Genomic DNA, 23,950 nt, shown 5'->3' with positions numbered 1-23,950 from the left:
ACCTCCAGGAGGGGCTGAACTGGCTTATTGCCCACTCTCTTGGCAAAGTCGAACAGCGCTTTCACAGATCGATTTAATTAACAAGTAAACCATGAGGATTTCTGGTCAAAGATGACCCCCAAATAGGGTAAGTCTGAGACCCTTTCGTTGCACCTACCTGTGATCAGAAAGAAATCTTCCTTCTTTGATCTAGGGTCACAAACCATATACTTAGTTTTGGTAGTGTTAATGTCTTAGTGTAGGCCTTCCATAAAAGTGACAAAACCACTGATTACTATCCTCAGCCCATTCGGTGTGCGAGACATTAACACAGTATCACCTGCATAGAGCAGGGCCGGGATCGGTGTAGCTTAACTAAACATGTATTCAATCCATTGATATATAATAAAAACAGGATCGAGTTCAGGGCACAACCCTGACGAACTGCTCATTGTAATTCAAAGGAGTCTGTGCATCCCCCCCACCAGCCTATATCTCATTGGATGCATTTACCCCGCAATGTGTGGCCTGAAGGAAAGGAACCAAATCCTTCTTGAGCCCATACTCCAATTGGATATCCCAAAGCTTAGTGCGGTTAACTCTATCACACGCCCTGCTTAAGTCCATAAAGAAAAGAGCGGGCCTCCCTTGGCAAGTGTATATTTACTGCCTACTAGGTGGAGGTTGAGGCATTGATCAATTGTGCCCAGACCTGCCCTGAACCCCTATTGCATGGGTTAGATCACTTCACTAACGTTCATCCAATCTTTATTCCCAATAAGGGCTATACACCCAATTACCTTCACCATCGAATATAGGAGGGAGATTGATCTATAGCACCATGGATCATCTCTAGATCCTTTTGTGTACATATTGGAATGATCACAGCGCTATACCAGGATTGAGGGAAGCCCTGTAAAGTAGTATTAATCAAGAGATTAGTGATAATTGGGACCCAAAGGTCCACATTCTGCGTATTTAAGTCCATTGGGACACCATCCGGCCCCGGTGCCTTCCTTGACAGGCTTTCTAAGATCGCTTCCCTTACTTCAGAGAAGTCAAACTTTATAGAAAGGTGGAAGAAAGATGAACAGTCCTCTAACTTGGCATCCCTAGAGGACGTAAAAGCATAGACATTTTAAAAGTGGGCAACCTATTTCTCTTCACTAATGTTGGACCCCAAACCAGTGGTTTGGGTCTGTTGATGATTTTCCCCAAAACTCAAGCATCTTTGAGTTGGATAGCTGCCATCAAAACATCCCCAAGGGTTTTGTTTAATGGTTCACTTTCTGTTCCTAATGGTCGTTGTATAGGCAGCATGGCACACCACTACTTTGGACTTGTCCAGAGGGTTGAATGCTAAGGCATCTCTGAGGTGCTTATTTGCTAACCTGGAGACCGTATCAAACCACCCTGGTGCTATATTTTCCCTTGTCTTCATTTGGCAAATGAGACTTTGCTTGATCTGTGCATTCAAAGAGCTAAAGGCTACCTAAGTTTAGAATACTAAACTGGGTTTCCCCCAATAAATCATCGAAAATTAAGGATAAACTCGTTTTAACTAATAAGGTTAGGAATTGAGAATAATCCACACCCCACCATCTAAGCTTCATTCCTTGGTCGTGGGAACGAGCAGCCACAGCGCTGTGTTTAGCAGGAGGTTCAGAAAAACCAGGTCGAACTAGGGTAGCCTCAATGGAGTTATGATCACTAAATGCACTGCCTGTAACTGTGATCGTTTCAATAATATTACCCATAGATGGTGAGACAAAAACATTATCAGTAATCAAGCCTGACCCCCGCCCTAATATTCAATTTGCAAATCATTCACTAAAATGGCAGTCAAATGTAACACCTTAAATGGGTTCTTGCACTATCGAGATACATTTTTGGGTCACAAATTGTGCTCTGGTTTCTGGTTTTTTCCTAGTGTGGAACTTTAGTTTTCCAAGCATTTGGCTACCTCTGAACAGTCACCCAGGGTCTGACAACTCTGTGTGTGGCTCCCATAGGTGTGGAAACATTTTTCCACAGTGTAAAAGTCATGAATCTGAATCAAGTCACAATTTTGAAGAGGGCGGAAACATTTTTTAGAGTCCTTCTCCACCCAATTACATTTGTCAAAAAATTCAAAATCTTATGACAAGAGCCATGAATCACGATACAAGACACAGATATATAGGAATGTCTCAAAACCTACTGAGCGCTTTCTGAGTAGAGTTCTACTTTCATGCCAAGATCAGTGTAAATACATTTAATGGTTTGGGCTGTAGGCACAAGCAACATTTCCACTGGGAACTAAAATGGGGTGAAAAGTATTTTCTCACCTACCTTTAATCTTTTTGTCCTGCAAGCACTTGCATGAAAATTGGCAAGCCCGAACTGAGCTGGCTATGCTAAGTGACCTCCAAATGTGCTACAAATTCATCCATGGGATCAAACGTTATAGAAAAATCTAAATTGCATTTTTTGTGGAAAGTATGGCTAAACCATTACTATACAGCAGCACTGCCAAGGTGTAATATATATATTTATATATGTCACATATGCACAAGTACAGTTTATTTCCATACTTGTGTGGGTTAGAAGCCATGAAGTGAAAGATTTGAGTGTGGTATGATGTTTCTCCGCCCTCAAAAATTGTAATTAATAGCATTTTGCACGCAGCTGCTCTGCATGTATGGCTTATGCTATGCTGTTGATTCATGTGCATATTTATTAAACAAAGGTGTTTAACTAAATCCAGAACACAAAGGGTTAAATCTGTGCAATGAGAGAACATCACAATAAAGAGGCCTTGTGAGCATTGCTCCTGTCCAGTTGGTTGCTTCTCTAAAGTGATTCCAGAATGGAAACTGTTGATTAATGAGTGTTTTCTCAAGTCAGGTGGAACGCACTCTACTAATAACACCTTTGCAGTGTAATAATGTGTGAATCCTTGTTTATTTCAAACGTGTGTTATTGATCCACATTTATTTTGTTTAGTTTCACTGGCATGCACAGATATTTATATATATATAGGAGGGAAGGAGTCTTATGTATTACATGTTCAGATGATGTTATTTCACTAAAAGCAGTTAGGTCAAAACTTGTATTTAACAGGAATGACGTCATACCTGTAAAATAATTTCCATATTTCGCGGAAAATAATTATCGGGGATATATGGCTTTCGACCAATAGGAGATCTTGTCTCAGTTTGATAGCTTTTCCCGAGCTAATTAGGCTCCAAGCATGGCGCTGTATTTAAACAATGACAGCACCAAACCACTCTGCTAAGTTTGACCTTTAGCTTGTATTTATTCAACATCCTCTTCGTGAAAGATAATCAAAACCTGAACAGTTCAATGGAATCAGGTCCATTATTGGTTATATGTTGCATGCAGCCATTAAAAAACATCACTGACCTCTAGCCACAGAGTGTGTTTTAGAAAAGCAATTTGTGTTTTCCTGGAACTCTACATTCTCAGCGCGCATTCATAGGAATTAAAGGACGCTTGTAGGAGTTGCTGTGGCTCTCCAAATTTGAAGGAAATGTTGCTAAATCTTGTTGAATTGTGCAACATCCTCTTCTATGTTTTAGTATGGTGTGTGTTAGACCCGGGATCCCTGGTTGGCTGAGGTAGGTACCTTAGGCCAAGTAGGGACCCGCGTTCCAACGTCAGAGAAAGGAAGGTCACCTTCTTAGATAGCCCCGCTCACCCCCTCTGTAGCTTGGCACGAGCAGCCAGGCTTATCTTCAAGGCAAATGTGTAAAGTATTCGCAACCACGCACACAACAACCCAATGTTGACACCACAAATAGACTCCACACGAGTTTTATAAAACGAATATAAACTTTATGTAAAAAGATATACGATAAGACCACCCAATATAAAACCAACATATGAGGTTGTGTAATATTTCTCCTGGCTGATTGTTAGGCAAGCCAACCCTTGTAAGTTCTGGCGATGCCGATGAGCACTTCGAAACATTCTCCTGTACTCCTAATATCATGTCATACAGTTCGTAATGCTAGAATCAGGCACTTTTGCAATGTAAAAATACTGTACTGCGTAACGTAGCAATCAGACACTCTGCAATGAAAAGAATGCAATGCGTAATGCAACAATCTGGCACTTTGCAAGATAAAATAATGCAATGCGTAATACAACCACCAGATATGCCGTTCTGCAAAAATAAGGCAATGCGTATACACTAATCAGGTAATTCGTTATGCAGGAATAATGCAATGCTCAATACACTAATCAGGTAGTTCATAATGCAGAAACAAGGCAATGCGTCATACGACAACCAGGTAGTTCGTTATGCAGATAAAATGCCATGCGTCATACACTAATAAGGTAGTTTGTTATGCAGGAATAATGCACTGTGTAATACTCTAATCAGGCACTCCGTTATGTAGAAATGATGCAATGTGTAATGAGACAGTCAGGTACTCCGTTCTGCAGAAATGGAATCATGAGTAATACACTCAGGCCCGATCACCGGGCCTTAGGCGGTCTCTCCGCCTCTCCCTCTGACTTGTAGTCAGCCTTTCACAGTTGCCCCCAACACAGTACGATGTAATCCCAAAGTGCAGCTTCGCACTCCGGCCCCTGTACCGCCACTCCCTTGACAATACGGGCCGTGATAAGAGCCGAAGCAGAGGCTCACGCTGCCAACACGAGAGAGAGGCCGAGAGCGTCTCCCTCCGAGCCCGCGCCCCATGCCAGGAGTTGACACACATTACCTGGGGGGGGCGTGAACTCACTCTCCTCTCTTCGTCCAGCGGCTGGGCCTCCAATGCAGCTTTGTGAAATGGCAATGGCGGCTCGAGCCGGCAACTCAGCTCCACCGGGACTGCCGATCCGGGCCGCTTCAATTACGAAGATCTCAGGCTGCCACAAAGCACACGCACACAGCATCGCTGAGTCTTCATTCACTCCGGGTGCACGATTACTGGGCACTCCACACGCAAGTCTCAGGCTGCACGAAGATCACGCGCGCAGCATCGCTCAGATTCACTTTACTCCGGTGCACACGATAACAAGGCAAATCCTCACGAAGGTCTCACGGTGCACAACGCACCCGCACACAGCGGTGATGAGACTCACTTGGATTCTGGTGCACACGATAACTAGGCAAATCCTCCCAAAGGTCTCACGGTGCAGAATGCACACGCACACAGCGTTGATGAGACTCACTTGGATTCCGGTGCACACGATAACAAGGTAAATCCTCACGAAGATCTCACAGTGCACAACGCACCCGCACACAGCGGCGATGAGACTCACTTGGATTCCTGTGCACACGATCACTGTACAATCCTCACAAAGGGGTTCAGGCTGCACAAAGCACATGCACACCGCGCCGCTGATCCTTGCTTGGACTCCAGGTGCCCCCGATCACAGGCCGATGCTCCTGAAGGTCTCAGGCTGCACAAAGCACATGCACACAGCCTTGCTGAGACTCACTTGGACGTCAGGTGCCTATGATCACAGGGCAGTTCTTACGAGGGTCTCAGGCTGCAACAAGGACACACACACAGTGCCTCTGAGACTCTCCTGGAAACTTTTGTGTTCCTGTGTTTCCAAACAGGGAGCCAGTTCACCTCAGGCCCTTGGGGATAAGTTACTTCATGAAACAGCACACAGCAAATTCCTTCAAGCAGGGGGACACAACACACAGAAAAGTCCCTTTAGCCTTTCCTTGGTTGAAACAGCAAACTGCAGGCCAGCCCCAGATCATACAGCAAGGGTCAGTCCTATCCTTCAGTCTCTTCCTTCCTAGGCAAAGGTCCTCTTGACCACAAAGTAGCTCCAGTCTTGTTCACACTTGATCAAGCCATTTACCAAGGTTTAGGGGCTTCAGCTCTCATAGTTATACCCCTCAATGGCTTTGAAGTCTTTGCGCTTCAGGGGGCACTGACCCCTGCTCAAACCAGTTCTGGGTGCCTCCCTGCCAGTGATACCTTTCTTCCTTTGATTAGTGGGGGTCTGGATTCTCAATCACTCAGCAGGAGATGAGCCCATTGTTTTATAGCAGCAACCCAGACCTCTTCACCTCTAGGGGCTTCTCCTCCCCTACACTCCAGATGCCGGTAAGCCTTTTGCTGTCTCACCTCCTCCCCTGGGTCAAGACATTCCCCAGATCCTATCGCTTTCAAATCCATACAGTCAACCGGCAGCCAGTCGCACAGAAATGTTAGAGCACAAAAACTCAGCCACTTCTAAAATAGTGGCTTCTGAACACACAATGCAAAACCACCTACATAAAAAGATGTGTTATTACATTGTGAGGTCAGGCATACTAAACTTCACCTTACCATCTTAAGCCTTTGGTAAGACAGCCTTCCCATTCTGTCCTATGGGCAAGATGGCCTTTCAACAGTGAAAAACGCAAATGGAGATTATTTCACTGTCAGGACATGACACACCTTAGTACATGTCCTACCTTTCACATGCACTGCACCCTGTCCAGGGGGTACCCTAGACCTACCATAGGGGTGTCTGATGTGCCTAGAAAGGGAAGGGTAAGGTCTGGCAAGTGAATGTACTTGACAGAACAACATGGCAGTTTAACAAACTACGCGCAGGCCCTGCAATGGCAGACCTGAGTTACCTTTTTAAGGCTACTTGTGTGGATGGAACAAATAGTGCTGCAAGCCCACTAGTAACATTTGCATTACCAACCCTGGCACACATAGTGCACTGTACTAGTGACTTTACTAGTAAGGCAAACATACCAATCATGGACAACCAATTACCATTACTTTATACAGGGAACACTTACACTTTGACACTGTTTAGCAGTGGCAAAGTGTCCAAAGCATCTAAGTTGGCAACACCATGTCAGAAAAAAGGTCTAGGGGGAAAGCAAAAAGTTTAGGGACTTTAGCTAAAAAGGGCCACGTCCTACAGTGTGCTTAGTAGTGTTGACACTCCTTCATTCATTATAGGGGATTCTGATATGTTATGATGTTGGCCCTTGTGTAGCACCCAGTCTTCCATTGGTATGGGGTTGCATTTCTTTCTGTAGTATGGGGTCTGCTTTCCAAACAGTTCTGAGGTTTCTATCATAGGCTGGAGTGATTTGGGCTGTGAAGGTGTGTTCTTAGTAGTGTGCATGTGTATGGTCCTCTACTGGGTGAATGGTAAGAGGTTGGTCTTCATGTGTTCTTTTTCAGAATAGTGTGTTCTGGTAGAGAGTGCTGGTATGAGAATATCTGGTCTGTATCCGATTTGTTTGCCATGTCATCCCTGTTGTGTACTGTTGGGTGGTTTGTTTAGGATTAGAGATGTGTGCTCTCATGAATGTAGTGATATGACATATCTCTGCTGTGCTTGATGTGTGCACAGTGTACTCTCTGATGGTGGACTCTTGCATCAAAACGGAAGAACTCAGACTTTGGGCATTGAGCACCCGTCTTCTGTCTTCTCTTTCAGGTCAGAGTTGGGGTCCTGCAGTACAGCTCCAAACCTCGGCTGGAATTTTCTCTGGAGTCCTATCCAACAAAGCAGGAGGTGAAGGAGAAGATAAAGAAAGTTGCTTATAAGTATGTGTCTGTGGTATTCCCTTCCTTTTGGGGTGGTTGCGCTGTATGAAGAATCTACGTATGTAGAAGAAGCAGTTTCATGAAGCATCTACGGGTGCATAGCCATGACCCCATCACCCGCAGTTGTTTAGTGCCCTTTTCAAATGTTTAGGGTACAGTCATTCATAAAAAGACTTGTGGTCCAGCGTCCCAATACATGATGAGACAGATGTGCCCTGGGAAGAAGTTCTGAACATGTCTGAAATAAAGTTGTGGGGTGGGGACATGGTGTATGTTTTGTCATTCGCTATGAAATGTGGTGCAGATATTTTTATGTGCAGTTTTATATATCGCAAACTCGACCCAAAGGTATTGGAGCGCTTTACATGACGACCAGTTACGTTAAGCAAGGACACATTCATTTTTTGGTAGACATGGGGAGATTAAGTGATTTTCCCAGAATCTCAGTATGTTGAGCCGACACCGAGACTCGAACCCGGTTCACCAGCTCCAAAGCCGGCAGCTCTGGCCGCTAGGCCACATCCTACAGCCATTCTGCAACCCCCTTTCCAGCATCACTTGCAACTACTTAGACTACCGCAAGTAAATGTACACAGCACATATGAGAGTACACTGACTCTTGTGTGCTGGGTAGACACAGTTGAGCACTTGGCAGAGGTAAACTTTTAAATGCCTGCGGTACCTTCTGAGGACTTAAGCTTTCTAATCAGTAAGGTCAGAAGCTCGATGTCGACTACAGGCTCCCATGGCTGCACCACAAGGCCCACTCAAAGAATACACATTAGTCAAATGCATGTGCATAACTAATTTCTATGCAGGAAGCACACATATGTACAGATTTGCACTACACTAAAGGTTAGTCCACAAAAACCAAACTGTGCATTCGTATATAGTAAGAGTTATGTTACTTTTGTTGTATGAGGTAAAACTAGTCTCCTTTTTCCATGCCCGTGTTCAAAAAGAGGACATTTCAGGTAATATCATGCCTTGTTCAGTGACACTGTACATTTTATAAAAACATGACTTGCGCGTTTAGGTTCGACTGAAGGTTCCATGTTCAGCACTGTAGGAAGGTGGCTATCTGACTATGGTTACCCCCAACTTTTTGCCTAGTGTCTAGCTGGTTTTTCGACTTAGTTGGCCTGAGATCCTGCCATTCAGGGTCTCAGGCTGTCTGCTCTCTCTTTAAAATGGACTCCATGTACCCTAGGTACATTCCCAATTGGTAAGGATCACCTTATTGGACCCTGTACAGTGTACCCTAGGTACCCAGGGCATAGGTGTACCCTAGGCCTCCCAGGGGCTGCAGCATGTATTATGCCACCCCTGGTCTGGCCTTCCAATCAGACACAACTGGCTGATCACTCAGCTGGGGCAAGGTCGTGTAATCACCCCTTGCTTAGATATAGTATACCTATATCTACCCTTAAAATAGACACATGTGTACCTATCAGTCACTCCTATGGCAGGCCTTAACAATCCTGGAGGCAGAGTGCTTGGTAACATGTGAGATGGTGCTCTAGAATGAGCTGAGCCTGTCTGCAGCTTTCGGAACCATGTCCTTATAGCTGTTCTATGATATAGCCTACCATATACTCTTAAAGTGCCTTATAATCTTAAACGGTTATGGTAACTATGGTTTGGCTTTATCAAAACATGTCGTGTAAGGTGTCTAACACTTTGGAATAATAACCCCATACCATTTCTGGCAATGAGGATATTATCCCTCCCTTCTAGAGGGAGAGACATGTTAAAATCCTACTTTGCTGTTTAACTCTAACCAAAGCCTCAGCATCACAAAATGGATGCTGCTGCCACAGACACAAGTCTGACCTCCTGCTGCTGGGAGTGATCCCGGCAAGGGAGGCTTGGACAATAGGTTTCCTGCTTGGGGAGGTGCTAGCACCTCCCCAGACAGGCTTTAGTGTATTGGGGCAGGGAGGGCTGAAAGGAATGAGACATGCCTGGGGCACACAGGGTGTCCCATGCATAGTCCAGTTCAAACCGGTGCTGGGGCACACCAGCCCCAGTCCTGGTGCGAAACTGGACAAAGGGAAGGGGGTGTAACCACCCCCCTCCCAGGTCCCACCCATAAGGCGTGACCTAGCAGGTAACCCAGCCCCCCAGATTAGTATAAGAGTGGTAGCTGGGCCCCAGGAGATTAGATTATCCTGAACCTGCAACTTGAACAGAAACTCTGGACCTTCGACATTCGACGAAAGAAGAAGACTGAAGAATCTCCCTTGTGGCCAAGGAGTGGCTACCCTGTGCAAACAGGCACCATCAAGAGACTACCCTTTGCTTTGCTGAAGTTCTACGAGGGACCGACTGCAGAGCCCGACCAGAGCCTTGACTTCCAGACTTCTCCGACCCTGATCCACATCCACAGCCGAGCTGAGATCCGTGGAGGCGACGAGAGACGTGGGACCGGCTACCTGGGAAAAGTGGCTAGTATCTTTCAGCGCAGCTTCTGAGGCACCCTCGAAGTTGTGCACCGGGGATTGAGAAGCCCCAACCCCAAGCACCATCTGCACCGAAGATCAGCCCCCCACACTCCACGAGTCCTGCGTGGGGCCCTTCTGCATTTTCCTGCTTGCCGCGCCTGTCCGGTTGCTTGCCCGTTGGCTAGTGGCCTTTGTGACGACGCATCCAGAAATCTTCACTGCTGGTTTGGCTCCTCCAGACTGGCTCCCGCTTCCCTGCAAAAGAGAAGCACCCCAGACCTTGCTGGTCTGCACCAGAAGCAAGTCCTCCGTTCTGCGTGGGTTCCGCTTGCCAAGGCTTGGTGAGTCCTAGTCCAACTTCGACGCCGCCGACAGCAAGAGCCTTCGGGGGACAGCTCGCCTCCTGGTCCTGGTTGTCCTCGACGTTCCCTGGTCCTCGTGGCTGCAGCGACAAGCTTCACCTTCACCTGCAATCTTCACGACATCGCCTGGTTCCTTCCTGGTTCCACGTGGTCACTGGCTAGTGACCTTGACTCTGTCCCTTCTGCTTGCAGGTCTCCTCTCTTCTTGATCCCAGCCTTGGGATCCACCGGACACTCTTCACTGACTGCCTGTCAGCATCTTTCCTTCAGGCATCCATAGAAGTCCACGACGAAACCCGACGCAAGTTCACACCTATGCACCCGCAGTCCGTGGGCTAGGTAACTTGGGTACTTCGGTGCTCACAAGGGTAGTGACTATCCTAGGGTCTAGTTTCCGAGTCTCGACTCTCTAGCTGCTTCAGAAGTGTCCTTAAACTGTTAATTTCTAACAAGTACTATTTCTATCGACTTTTACGCATTACGCGTGAGTGTTTCCACTCTGCACCTGAATCCCGTGGGCCTCCCACTTCCTAACTGTTGCTAGTGTAGTGTAGCCCCAGCGATTCCCTAGGCCTAGGCCTATCCTATTTCCGTGACAATGGTCCTTATACCACTTACTTAGTATATGGTTTGCGTGGCCCCTAGGGCCTAACTGTATTACTTACCTGTGTGACTTAATGTATGCTTAAATAAGACTGTGTTGTACTTACCTCTAATCTCATAAAGAGTGCTGAGGGTTTGACTAGAATAAATACACTTTATTTTATATATATATCTGTTGTGGTGTCCTTTCATTTGGTATTCAAGGGATTATATATGGTATCACAGCTGGCTTCACATGCCATTCAGAGTTTAGCCTAAGACTGCTCTTGTCCATGCTACCACTAGGATAGCTGGTCTATAAGGTTGACTTTACAACCAATCACCATAAGGGTTGTTTGGACTGATATAAGGTGTACACTAGAACTAGTGACATCATACATCAGGCCAACTTCTCACAAGCACTTCATGTTGTTCCTAAAAATGTCACTTTGCACAAGTATAAGTATTCTGCTCAAAATTGGCAAGGTAAACTTGGTTTTAGGACCATCAGTGAAAACAAGTTTACATGTGGTAGCAGTGGTTGCACTTAACCGCCCATCCTCAAACAGTTATAAAGCTCTGTAAAACTGAACAGGATATATGTTTATAAAGCCCCAGTGTAATTGGGTGCTACACAGGCCACACTTTGCTACCTACTAAGTGTAAACATAGTGAGCCAAGAAGCCACACTCAAACGCGTTTTCAAAAGATCTGGAGCACACTACAATTTGAAGTCCAAAAAGCAGACTTTTTGTCAAACAACAAAGTTTATTGACAACGTGGTCCATTGAGTGCACCTCGAAATCTACAGAATTGTTACAAAAGAAACCTGCTAAAATATGAAAAAATCAGAAGGAATACTGACACTTAACAGTGTTAGCGCTAAGGCACTTGTAGATCTAAATTGTAAGCTTGATCTTCCAATTTTTATTTTACTAAAATAATTGTCAGTGATAGCTTCTCCTTTATCTCTGTACCTTTTAATGTCTGGTTTGATCGCTTTAGCTTTCTGCTAGATTTCTTGCATGTAATCCAGACAAGGGTGGGCTTGAGGACATCTCGTTTCATTCATTAGTTGCTCTGGGTCAGCCCATTCAGCCATTGCTTAGAGGTGGTGTCAGTCTAAGATAATCTGTGGAAGGAATTTCTCTCTCACCCTAATTTTATTGGCTAGTGGGTGTATTATTCCTCCACTTAGGGAGGGATTCCATTGCAAAGCACAAGGTGCATTGTTTTCAGCTTCTGGCAGGGACTATACTGTGAATACAGAACTATAAGCAACACATTTTTCATTATTTTAAAATGTTTAGTTGACCTACTATCTAAATAACTGTATACATTTCTTTATTTATTTAAAGGGTGCAGGATACTTTTTGTAAGTATAATAAGATTTGGTAGCTGTGGAAATAACTGCTGCACATGGAAGAATTGTAGTAAGGGTGTGTAGTTGTGCTGTAGATGACATGTGTCTGGTGGTGCTTCTATGATACTTAAGTGGACCCCCGCTACTTAGGGAAGCCAAGGATGCCCGCAGCCACAATTTTTCCCAGCTGAGCCCAAGAATCAACAAATCATGGCAATGGAGCATATTATAGTTCAATGTTGTAACAGTAATGAGGTTTATAACATGACTGTATTTAGTATACGGAAACACTTAGGAGGAGTAAATGGTTCCTACAGCCAACACGTGTTTCGTCCCACAGGACCTTCTCAAGGCTGTAAAAGAATATATTGGAAACCACCATTACAGTGATGAATACATAATTCCAGCAAGTAATAGAACCAACAAAAATGTAGAAATCATATTCCATGGATCACATTTCAAACTCCGAAACCGAATTTTTGTAAGGTAAAGTAATGACCACACGGTGGAATAATAGAATCCCAGGAGCCGCAACAAACATGGTAAAGCAATCATAACATTATCTCCTGGTTGATTCCTAAGAGAGAAAGAGACGAACACCGGTTTGATCCTTCTATTAGGTGGTGAGATGCCCAGAAAAAGACAGGAGTGTAGAGAAATGATTTACAAAAACCAGATCCGTGAAAGTGTGGAGACCCCAAATAGTATATGTGAAAAGATAAAATAAGATGCGCAGCACCGCAAGTAACCACATGACCCCAATCAGAGTAAAAATAAAAGAGGGAATGTATGTAAACAATGGGAACGTACCCTATATTGAAGATGTTGGTAGTAAATAGCCATATTCTATGAGAAAAAGGACAAGAGAAAATACTTTTTGTCAGGTGTTATTTTTTTTATGAAATGTTTTTAGAATGCAACAAACACAAATGATTAATTTGAAAAGTATGACTTGACAACCAAGACAGTAAATCTAGTTACATGCCTAGCTCATATAGTCCCTCATCACAAGTTGCCCAAAGTGGAGTGTTTGGGGTATATGGCTTCAGGCAACTGCAAGTTGTTTGGGGTTTCCGGACACAAAACACCAGACCCGGTTTTACCCATAAACCCTGTGGCTAGGAGACAGGCAGGACCTGTGGGTAGAGGTACAGGCCTACTCACACAACACCCCCCCCCCCCCCCCAGCACTACCAGGGAGGGGGAGCTGACAGTGCCCCACCCCCCCCCAGACTGCACAGCCTTCTCACCGTCAAGACATTCTCCAAGACCCAGCCCAAGCTAAGTCTAATGTTCAAAAACCACCTAAACACCGATATTAAGCAGTTAGTAAAAGTAGATCCATGCCTGCCTTCTGCCTTCCTCTTCAGTATTTCTCTCAATCGATCTTTTTTCTTTTTGACACTTATTTCATCATCCATATATCCCTTTTCTATAAATCAATTTTCTATTACATGCTTGCGCTGCTTTGCCTCTCCTTTCTTTTTTCTATCTATCTATCTATCTATCTATCTATCTATCTATCTATCTATCTATCTATCTATCTATCTATCTATCTATCTGTCTGTCTGTCTGTCTGTCTGTCTGTCTGTCTGTCTGTCTATCTCTAGCTCCAGTGTGTCTTTCTGTGTGCTCTTTCATGCGCCTCCAGTTCCTCTGATCTAGTTGTATCTACTTCCAGTATAATCCGCATATTTCATAATTCTTTTTTGCATATGATTGTGATTGCCTTCAATTCGAATTAAAAATACAGAGTGATCAGACCTCGGGAGTCCAAGCTATCTTGGAGATTTTTGACCTTATATTTGCATTCAGCAAAGGTGTGTGTGTGAGCGCCCGCGCACGCACATGGATGCTTGCATGATGTGTTTGTTTAGTGCATACACTATACAAGAGCCAGAACAATTGGCTTTGCTAATGCTTGTTACACGGGGGCACCTGTTCTGTGTTGTGGGGGTAATATTCAGGCTTCTTAAAACATCACAAACACCTCTGTAGGAAGGGAAGCCAGAAGCACACCTGAGATCAGACTTCAGACATGGCTGCCTTTCAAGCAAATCTACACACTAAGCTCTGCTTAGATCTGTCCAAGCGGGGCTTTTGTTTGAAGCATGGCACTCACTGTTGTGATCTTTGAAGTCCTAGTCCAAGTACTCTGCTGCTACAAGTCATTCGGATTAAAGGAACCATCCGCCACTCAAGGACAACAGGAACCGCAGTAGGTTCCTAAAATACATGTTTTCTGACACCAAACCACATTAAGCTTAAGACTGGCATCTTTTGTTGGCTTTGTTTTGTAAATATATGTTTCCTGGTTTTGACAAGTCAGTACACATGATTTTGTTCAGTTGGTCATGTTTGAAAGCATGGAGCAGACTGAGAATGACGTCAGAGTACCACAAGTTGCGCCTCTTCTCGATGGCGGGAGCTGCTGCTCTGCTCAGCTTCCCGTTGCCCAGATGAATTGAAGTCTTATAAGATTCTTCTGCATCCACTGGGAAGCAGGGGCATCCAGTGGCGGCTCCTCCACTATGGCGAAGAAGTCTCGCCCAACTGCTTTCAAGCAGTGGGAGAAGCAGAAACATAAAATGATGATAACTTTCAGTTATTATCTTATCCTATTTTTGGTTTATGCTGCTTTGCGGGCGGGACTGCACTGCTCTTGAAGCAGGGCAGGGGTGGAGTAGTTTGCCCACTCCTAAGTGCGCAATGACTGTTTGGTCAGCTCTCTCGGACCCCCGAAACCAGTCATGCGCACTTTCCCCATTCTCCATGCAGGCTGTTTACAGCCTGCGTGGAGAATATGCCCAGACCCTCATTCCCTGGTTGAGCATCGAACCAGGACACCCAAAACCAATCACAACGCTGCATTGCAGCGTTGTGATTGGCTAATGGGGCCTGGCTGTGCTTCCTTTTCCTCAAGGAGAGCAGGAGCAGAGACGCGGGACACGGCGGCAAGGTAAGTAATTATTATTTTTTTTTATTTATTATGCGCACCCTCCCGCCCCTTTGCACGACACCCCATCCTCGCAACTCACCCTCTGTGTGCCCCCCCACCGCCCCTCCCTGTCATCCCCTCTTCAACCCACAGCGATCCCACCGCCCTCGCCCCGCCACCCGCAAGCCATGCCGGCCGCCACTGGGGGCATCACGCACCCTAGAATAAACAGGAGGGAGTTATGTCTGCCCAGGTGTCACTGCTGAGGTGGTTGACTCTATGTATTGTTTTACCTGGAACATTTACTAAAGCGCCTCTGCTGTAATTCTCTTTCAACACTACTTATGCGTTATCAAGTCAACCAGTTGTATGGTGTAAGTACCTTGTGTTTGTTTAAAGTTTAGTTTATGAAAGAGGGAAATCCCCAAGGATGCTGGACTCCCGTAAGATAGCTTACTGATAGCTTATGTGCAATGGGCTGGAGGGCATAACCTGTGCGTGAGGTGCAGGTCGCAGAATAAAATCATGGCAGGTCCAACCCTGCCTCTTATCCTTCCGAGTCTGATGCACTGAGTAGCATTAAATCGTGTGATTAATAGTGAGGCCTGTTATTTGAAGAGCAGCAGCACCGTGGGGGCAGGCACTATAGAAATAATAAATTACTATTTCCAGTATTGTGTGGGTGTTCTCAATTACTCATAGTAAATATTGCAAGTACCTAGATGCTTACAATAGTTTAGATGCTTGGTTTGCAGAACTGGGCTGTAAGCTCGAGCTAGACTACAGCTGTGGAAGGGAGAGCTGGGAAACTCCCCTTATCTTTCTGCTGGTGGTGGATTTGTTTTGAAACAGCGTGACAAGGTCTGGTCCGCACCTGCCACCTCACGCCCACATTACACGTGAGAAATATGCACGAGACATAAGGTATGTCTGCCCTTCTACTGTTTTAATGCACACTCGGGGTCTAGCGGGAGAAAAGGACCTAACCCAATGCGTCCAGCTCCCTACTAATGTAGGAACCACACAAAAGTACATCTAGTATGTGTAGGAAGAACAGAGGAGATTTTTCAAGAAAAGGAATTGTAAAGAAGAATGCTTTTCTTAGAATGAGAACCCCCAGTCACTCGTTGGCGACACGCTTCACCATTGGGTTCCCTCCTCACACCTGCACCGCAAGGTGCCCGGTGCGTGCTACAACTCTCCAAAGGAGAGAAGCAGAGGTGTTTTGTAGGGGTGAATGGATGTGCATGAGAGGAGAAAGTGAGTTATGGAGGGCTAAATGGTATCTTGTTGTTAACGAAAATAGTGAATAAGTCATTGGGATAAAACTGTCTGCTGGTGGGCGAATACTCAGTTTTATTCTGGTGTATCCAGTGGACAGGATTAAAAAGCAGAATAAATGGGAGTTTGGAGAAAATACTCCCTATAGTGTGAAGGTCAACGTGTTTCTGCCCTTCAGGGACCTCAAACAGGGTTCAGGGGCATTCGTCTGACCGACCATCCAGCAGCTAGGCTGCTGGATGGTCGATCAGACGTAGCGGACCTTTGAGCCCTACGCGATAGCAGACGTTGAGGCTTGAGAATGAGTAATGTACTGTTGAACATGGCAGTGGACCCCGCGAATGAGACCCTGTGGGTCATTTGTCTTTATCATCTGGCTTACTATGATAAGGCCAGTACATGGGTTTTTTTTTAGCATAGGACTACTGGCAGAGTGACACTATAGTCCTTGTTGGTCCAGACGGATGCCTGTGAACCTCGTTTGGGGTTCCTCGACTGACTGTGTTTTATGGACATTTTGCCAATGCCCGTGGCCACTGTGTCCATTCAGAGGCCAAACTCTCCCAGAGGTGCCAGGTCATCAGGGACACGGCAACTTGTTTTTCCTTTCAAACACCTTGAGATCTCGCTTCCCTTCTATTGAAAACCATCACCATATCTGAGTCATTGACGCTCTGGTGCAGTCCAGACTAGACGATGCCAATTTAATTTATTCGAAGGTTGCTGAAAAACTTCTGCATTGTCCAAAGCTAGTGCAAAATGTAGCAAAATGGATCTACCCCAGAATGATATCTTGTTAATTCTATACGGAAACAACTGCGCTGATTCCCGATCTGTGGAAGAGTTCTTTATAAATATACTGTGATTGTCCATAAGCCTGTCTACCAAAAGGTCCCTGACTTAACATCATTTACGGATCTTACTCCGTGGCAGCAGCCGGGGCCTGGAATTCACTCCCTCTTGATCTTTGTGCAGAATCCTCCCTGAAGAAATTCGAGCAACTTTTAAAAACTCTTCTATTTTGTCACTGACTCACAACCTGCGTAAATGCAGAGTTGTCAATGGTTTCCTTTAGCGCCAAGAAGCTTACTCCTTGTGTGCACTTTACAGGTGACCTTACTTACCATAGATCATGCCAGAATGACACCGCTGGTACAGCAGCCAGAGCCGTTTCTGTCAATAGGGTTATGTCTCAGCAAAACCTCATCTAGTCCATGTATTTGGGGCCACTGAAGTGTTCTGAGCATGACCTCTTGGCAGCAAATATTGTAATTATTGCTGCTTTGTGCTTGAGCACTTCTGGTGGCCATGTGGTTAATGGACCACACATTGTGTACCCTCAGTGCCACAGGGCCTTGTCTCAGCAATCCGTTCACCTTCGAGGCATCTGGAATTATCATCAGCCTGCTAGGTACCAGTAGCCACTGGGTATTTTTGTAAAGCACGTTGGTGACTTTAGAGCAATTAAATATTGTAGAAACAGATACATTTTATAATCATTTCCAGGAAAAGGGGGAAGGGATCCGAACATAATGGACATACACACAGACGATCTGTAGAGGCAAAAAAACAGCTACTGTGAAACTGAACATAAAATCCTATCGATGAACAATGCCTTTAAAATTTGTAATGGCAAATAAAAAAAAATAACTAAACATTCCTTGGAGCCACTGATACTCTGATCCAATCGTTGGTGTTATAGAGCAGAGAGGTTGTGGAAAATGTCATATACCTGATTTTCACTGAGGTGAAGTCATTTTGTTTCCACTACGGGCAAGAAGAAAGGGCCACCAGCTGCAGGGCGCCCTCTCACTGTGGTCGCCTATGGATACAACAACGGCTACCCTTGCACTGCGGCTGACATTTTGGGGTTGACTGATTAACAATACAGGCTAGTTTCTGGGAGCAACATTGTTGCCAGAAGTGAAGCACGTGACAACAAGACATTTCACATTCGCTGACAGTGACCCTCTTCGGAGACCGCATTCCTTTTGGGAGCCAGGCAGCGAGTACACCAAAGGGCGCTGATGGTCTGCATGTTATGGAGACCACTGCCTGGTTTTCACTTATGGATGTTTTAACCAGTAGTGGCCCGTCCCCTGCCAACGTGGTGAGGCGGGCCAGGCTGGAGGAGTGAGGAGGGTTAGGGGGGACAATTTATTTTTAACTTACCTTAATGCCTCCACTGAACGCAGCCGCTTCGTGCTTTTCCTGCTTCTGGCCACAGGCTCCCAGACTGCACTGCTGCCAATCCAGACGCTGCATGAAAGCAGCGTCAGGATTGGCCTGAGCGCTGGCAACTTGCGCTCTCAGGCAGTCTGGGAGCCTGTGCCTGCTCTCTCCAGCCCCAGCAACGCAGCTGGGGCTGGAGAGAGCTTCACTGCGCATGAGGGTTTGGCTGGCCTGAGACGGCCGGCCAATTCCTCATGCGCAGTGAAGGGATTAGCCTTGCCCTGAAAACGGTACCTCAGACCTGCGATTGCAGAGTCTGCGCGCTGTTTGTAACTGCCATGTCGACTTGGCCAGTGCACACACTAGCCGGTCCCTAACCTTCCCTTTTCTCACATGTCAGACATCCCACAGGTAGGCCCAAGGTACCCCTGTGGGCAGGGATGCAGTGTATGTGAAAGGTAGGACCTGCCCTGGTGTGTGTAGCATGTCCTAATAGTGAATTACAGCCAATTTCGTTTTTCACTATTGCAAGGCTACCAGTTCCCCATAGGATAAAATGGGAGGTTTGTTTATAACATCTTATAAACATAACTGGCCCTGGGAATTTGGTGAGAAAATAGAATTTAGTATGCCTGAACTCAGAATCTAAAGATGCTTCTTTTAGTGAAGGTGATTTTTACATTCTGTGTTTGAAAGTGATTTTTACATTCTGTGTTTGAAAGTACCACTTTTAGAAAGTGGGTATTTTCTTGCTCAGTCATCCCGTGTGCCTCTGGTGCAATGTGGATTGCCTGTCTGGGTTTTGGATGACAGAAGGCTAGGGGGCCGGAGGGGCTCCAGATGGTCTAGGTAGGTCAGGAAAGGGCTAAATAGACCTGGGTTGCGATGGGGGAAGGGGTAGGAGATTTCCTTGCACCTCTAAGGGCCTGGTCTGCCTCTGACAATGCCGTCTCCACCTCCTGCCAGGAAATCACACCAGAGAAGGCAGAACTGGTTCTGGCCTGGCACCGACACCCTCTGCCTGAAAGATCAAAGGATTTTTAGATACAAATACTGGGTCCAAGACCCCTGAACTTTAGAACTCATCTGGAACAAGAAGACTGCCAAGAAGCTGCGAAAAAGAACACTGCTTTGCTGGGTGCTTTGCTGGGCTAACCTGCAGTGGCTGCTTCTGTCTTGGGCAGTGAAAGGCCTGGACTGGACTTTCTGCAACCTAATTTGTGAGTCTCTCCAAGGGCTTGAGGTAGAGCTTGCCCCCCTGTTCACGGAGTCTCAGGAACATCAAAGACTCCAGGTTCTTCGACCCGCAGCACTGGGGACTGTGTGTTTTCATACTGCAACCTGAAGAACACCACCTCGACGATGCCTACGACGACCCTGACGACCCCGTGTCCTGAAAGCACCGCAGAGGGCACCGCCGCACCGCAACCTTGTTCTCACCGCCGACGCCTGTTGATGCCGCCACCGCGCCGCTGCTTGCACTGCGACCTGTGGGCACCGCACTCCGCACCGCCTTGCTTCACGCCGAAGCTTTGGCACCGCAGAGAGCACCGCCGCAATGCCGCACTACAACCTTGGTCTCACCGACACCTGTTGATGCCGCCACCGAGCCGCTGCTTGCACCGCGACCTGTGGGCACCACACTTCGCACCGCCTTGCTTAATGCCGAAGCTTTGGCACCGCAGAGAGCACCGTCGCAATGCCGCACTGCGACCCTGGTCTCACTGACGACACCTGTTGATGCCCCCACCGTGCCGCTACTCGCACCGCGACCTGTGGGCACCGCACTCTGCACCGCCTCGCTACACAATGACGCCGTGGCCTTCCTGACACCGCCACTTCAAGCCAAAATCGACGCCGCTGCTTGCACCATGGTTCGAGGGCACCGCTCGTAAGTCACACGATGCACCGCCCTCATCCAGCACCGCAGCCTTGACCTACTGACTCCGGCGCCATCGACTCCAGTTCCTCAGCAGACGACAGCGCTTCAGCAACGACGACGCCGCTGCTTACACCGCGACCTGCTAGCACCGTGACGAGCACCGCTTTCATCTCGCACCCGACCCTGGTCCAACCGACGACGTCATCTGACGCCGCCACCGAGCCGCTGCTCGCACTGAGACCTGGGGGCACCGCACGCCGCACTGCTGCAGTTCGCACCGCAGCACCCGACGCCTGATGGCGCCAGCGCTCCTGATCCCATCAGAAAGGAGCTCGACCTGCAAAGCGAGTGACTTCAAGGGCCCCATCGCCCAGCATCTCTGAAAGGTACTGTTTGTGGGTCTTCCCGATACCGTAGCTGGCCTGCGACCCCGCGGTCAGCCAGAACTGTTTTTGGATTTGTGTGTTCACGACGCCGTGGTAGCCCGGACGGAGCTATTCACACAAGGAACTCTATTTAATCAGCGTATTTTTGAACTGTGAACTTTTAAATATAGTACGGTGTTTTTTTTAATCGTTTTTGGTCTTGTTTTAATTATATAAAAATATTGGATATTTTTCTAAACTGGTGTGGTATCCTTTTGTAGTGCGTACACTGTATTACTGTTGGTTAGGTGCAAATGCTTTACACACTGCCTCTAAGATAAGCCTGGCTGCTCATGCCAAGCTACCAAGGGGGTGAGCAGGGGTTATTTTAGACGTGTAACTCCCTTATCCTGACTAGAGTGGTGGTTTTTGCCTGGCTTTGGCCCATGCCCTAGCCTCCCAAAAATCCCATTTCTAACAAGCTTCATTGGTGGGCACAGGGCTGGCTCATGGGTTTTGGCACAGTTTTATGGAAACTCTCTCTCTGCCCTTAAATGAACTCCAAAATGCTAACCGAACTTAAGGTTGAGACATGTTGGACAGTGAGATACTTCAGCAGCATAAGCCACTTGAGCTGGCACTCTGTGTTCCGTGTCTGGGATTCAAGGAAGGTGTTCATTTGTTTAAAATTACTAATGCAGCCTTGTTTTTGGCATTCTCTTTATAGAGGCCAATAGTTGAATGGGCAATGAAGCCCAAGTGCCCTCTTAACTTAGAGTGTTCTTCAGGGCTGTTTCTGTTCATCCATTTTGTCTGGTCTCAAATGGACTCCAGTGGTAGAAGAAAATGAAATAAAGACCCTGCGCATGAACTGAAGAAGGAACATAACACTGTGACTACCTGCAAGGCTAATTATCTGTTTGCAAGGTGATGTGAAAGTTCTGCTAGGCTGGAGAATGAGCAAGTATTGCTTCCAGGTCACTTACAACGGCACCTCAGTTGAACCTTCTGCCATCCACCATCTAACTCCGCTCCAGGGCAGTCCTGAAAACACAAAGTCCCTTGTTTATGCTCCCCTCCCTCAAACCTCCCTTATGTTTCCCATTCGAGGAAATACCATTCTGCTTAACACTTGATACAGATCAGGGTACCTAAAATATGCCCACTACCACGGATAGAGTAATCACACAGTTACACGCACATATATTCATCATACGCTAGGGCCCATTTCACTAACATACACTCTAATACTCTACCAGCAGCAAACCTGTGGGAAGAAACTTCTAAAGCACCCTGCATCTGTATCTAGGCGATAGGACCAGTTTAGTGGTTGCCTAACATAATATAAACAATCTATAAACAATAATCATAAGTCTTCAATAAACGACAAGAAAAGAAACAACCAACACCATGTTTAAAAGTTATATTGCTTTATCTAAAATTAGTCAGAGTAAATCAGAATAAATCATTTCTCATAGTTACCTATTCTAACTAATGTCAGAACGGGTCAGGACCAGTCTCTCAAAAGTCTTTTCAGGATAAGGTCCTCAGCATCAGTCCTCAGCAACGCAAGTTCACGCAGCAAGGCGACGAAAGAAAGTGTGGGGAGAGCCCTCCCTAAGCTAACATATTTTATAATGCAAAATACAATGGAAACCCACATGAATTTGACAAGTAAAATTGTAGCACTGAGCAGAACGAGAAGGAAGGGATGTAACTTTGCAACATCTTGAAATCTCCGCTCAGGAAAAGTCATAATACGCAAACTTCGGAACAGGAACCAAAGATTTGAAACTATTAAAGTTCATTTCCCTCGGCAAACCGGCTTTAGCACAGAGTTCTTTCTGAGGCTCTTTGTTTACCAAGGACAAATCATTTCTTTTGGAGATCCTCCAAACTTGCTGATGTCCTCCCGGAAATTTCCATATAAGGACTACGGTCAGTTGTCTGTAACCGAATTCCAGCAGGGGTCTCCCTTGTCACATCACAGATTTCGCCTGTACCAGAGCTCAGCCAGGCTTCAAATTATTCTCAGTTATTTTCATGAAGGCCTCCATAGGCCACAATAGATCATCTTTAATTAAAGAGACAAAATAAAGATTACTACATCATAATGATTAAACAGTGTTAACCCCACTAACACCCTTATGTGTATGCATTTATCTAGCTTTGCGACATATAGAGCATTAATTCAGACAGCGTTTTGTGCTCAAAATAAATAGCACACAGCAACATTTAAACATGAAAACCTGCACGTTATTGTGAATACATAAACAGCACACGCATGCTAACCCTCGTGTAACCTTCTCTTGTGTTAAGACAAACAGGTTGATTAGTGAAACACACTTGCACAAGACTAATAATTAGTTGTTAATTATTAATAATTAATAAAACGCATAGACATGCCAGAGCTTCAAAAGCCCCAGAATTTTCTAACAGAAAACTCTGCTCCAGCACACTGCTTTTCCTTCCTCATTATGGTTTGTGCAGTGCTTAATTTGTGAATGTATATTTGCTGGGGTCCAGTGTTTTGCTCTGAAGCCCGCAGCTGGCGCTGTTGAATGTCAGGGTGCATAATACCAAGGCTGCATAGTCTTGATTCTACCTCATCCCTCTTTAATGCACCACTTAACACACTCTGCCCCTTTATCTTACTGGTGATGTTTCTTTTTCATCCCTGCTTACTTCCTTTCACTGCTTTTCCATCTTTCTCTTCCTCCTTCTCTCCCCCTATTTGTGTTTACTTTCCACCCATCTTTTTAATTGGCTCTTGTCTCTGTCCTTTGTAAATGGTGGCTTTTAATTGGTCAATAGGCTTAGTAGTCCCTCCTTAGTACCGCCTTTTCTCTTCTTATAACCTCCCAATGAGGTCCCCCCCGGGTTCCATGTGTTGTTAATTGGTGCGTTTTAATTACAGCCTGAGAGCACTGTTTTCTTAAATGGCTTTCTCCTGCCGGCTGTTGCAGGCAGGACATGAGCTCCCGCAGCGCGGTTGCCGAACGCTGCCACGTGGCCTTTTTTTCAGTTTATTTACTTTTGTTACAATG

At 46.0% G+C, this 23,950-nt stretch overlaps 1 protein-coding gene across 1 annotated transcript in view; it reads left to right on the top strand.

Annotated features, from left to right (window-relative positions):
* The window catches only part of VWA2 (von Willebrand factor A domain containing 2), a 270,127-nt gene that overhangs the window by 140,779 nt on the left and 105,398 nt on the right, over window positions 1-23,950 (top strand). The window contains exon 5 of the mRNA XM_085603290.1: window positions 7,405-7,514. Within this exon, the coding sequence (XP_085459416.1) occupies window positions 7,405-7,514 (110 nt within the window). The remainder of the gene's footprint in view (window positions 1-7,404; window positions 7,515-23,950) is intronic.

The sequence above is a fragment of the Triturus cristatus genome, chromosome 1_2, assembly GCF_964204655.1.
Source record: "Triturus cristatus chromosome 1_2, aTriCri1.1, whole genome shotgun sequence".
NCBI classification, from domain to species: domain Eukaryota; kingdom Metazoa; phylum Chordata; class Amphibia; order Caudata; family Salamandridae; genus Triturus; species Triturus cristatus.
Note: the sequence above shows the minus strand (reverse complement) of the source record. Positions and strands in the feature narration are given on the sequence as shown.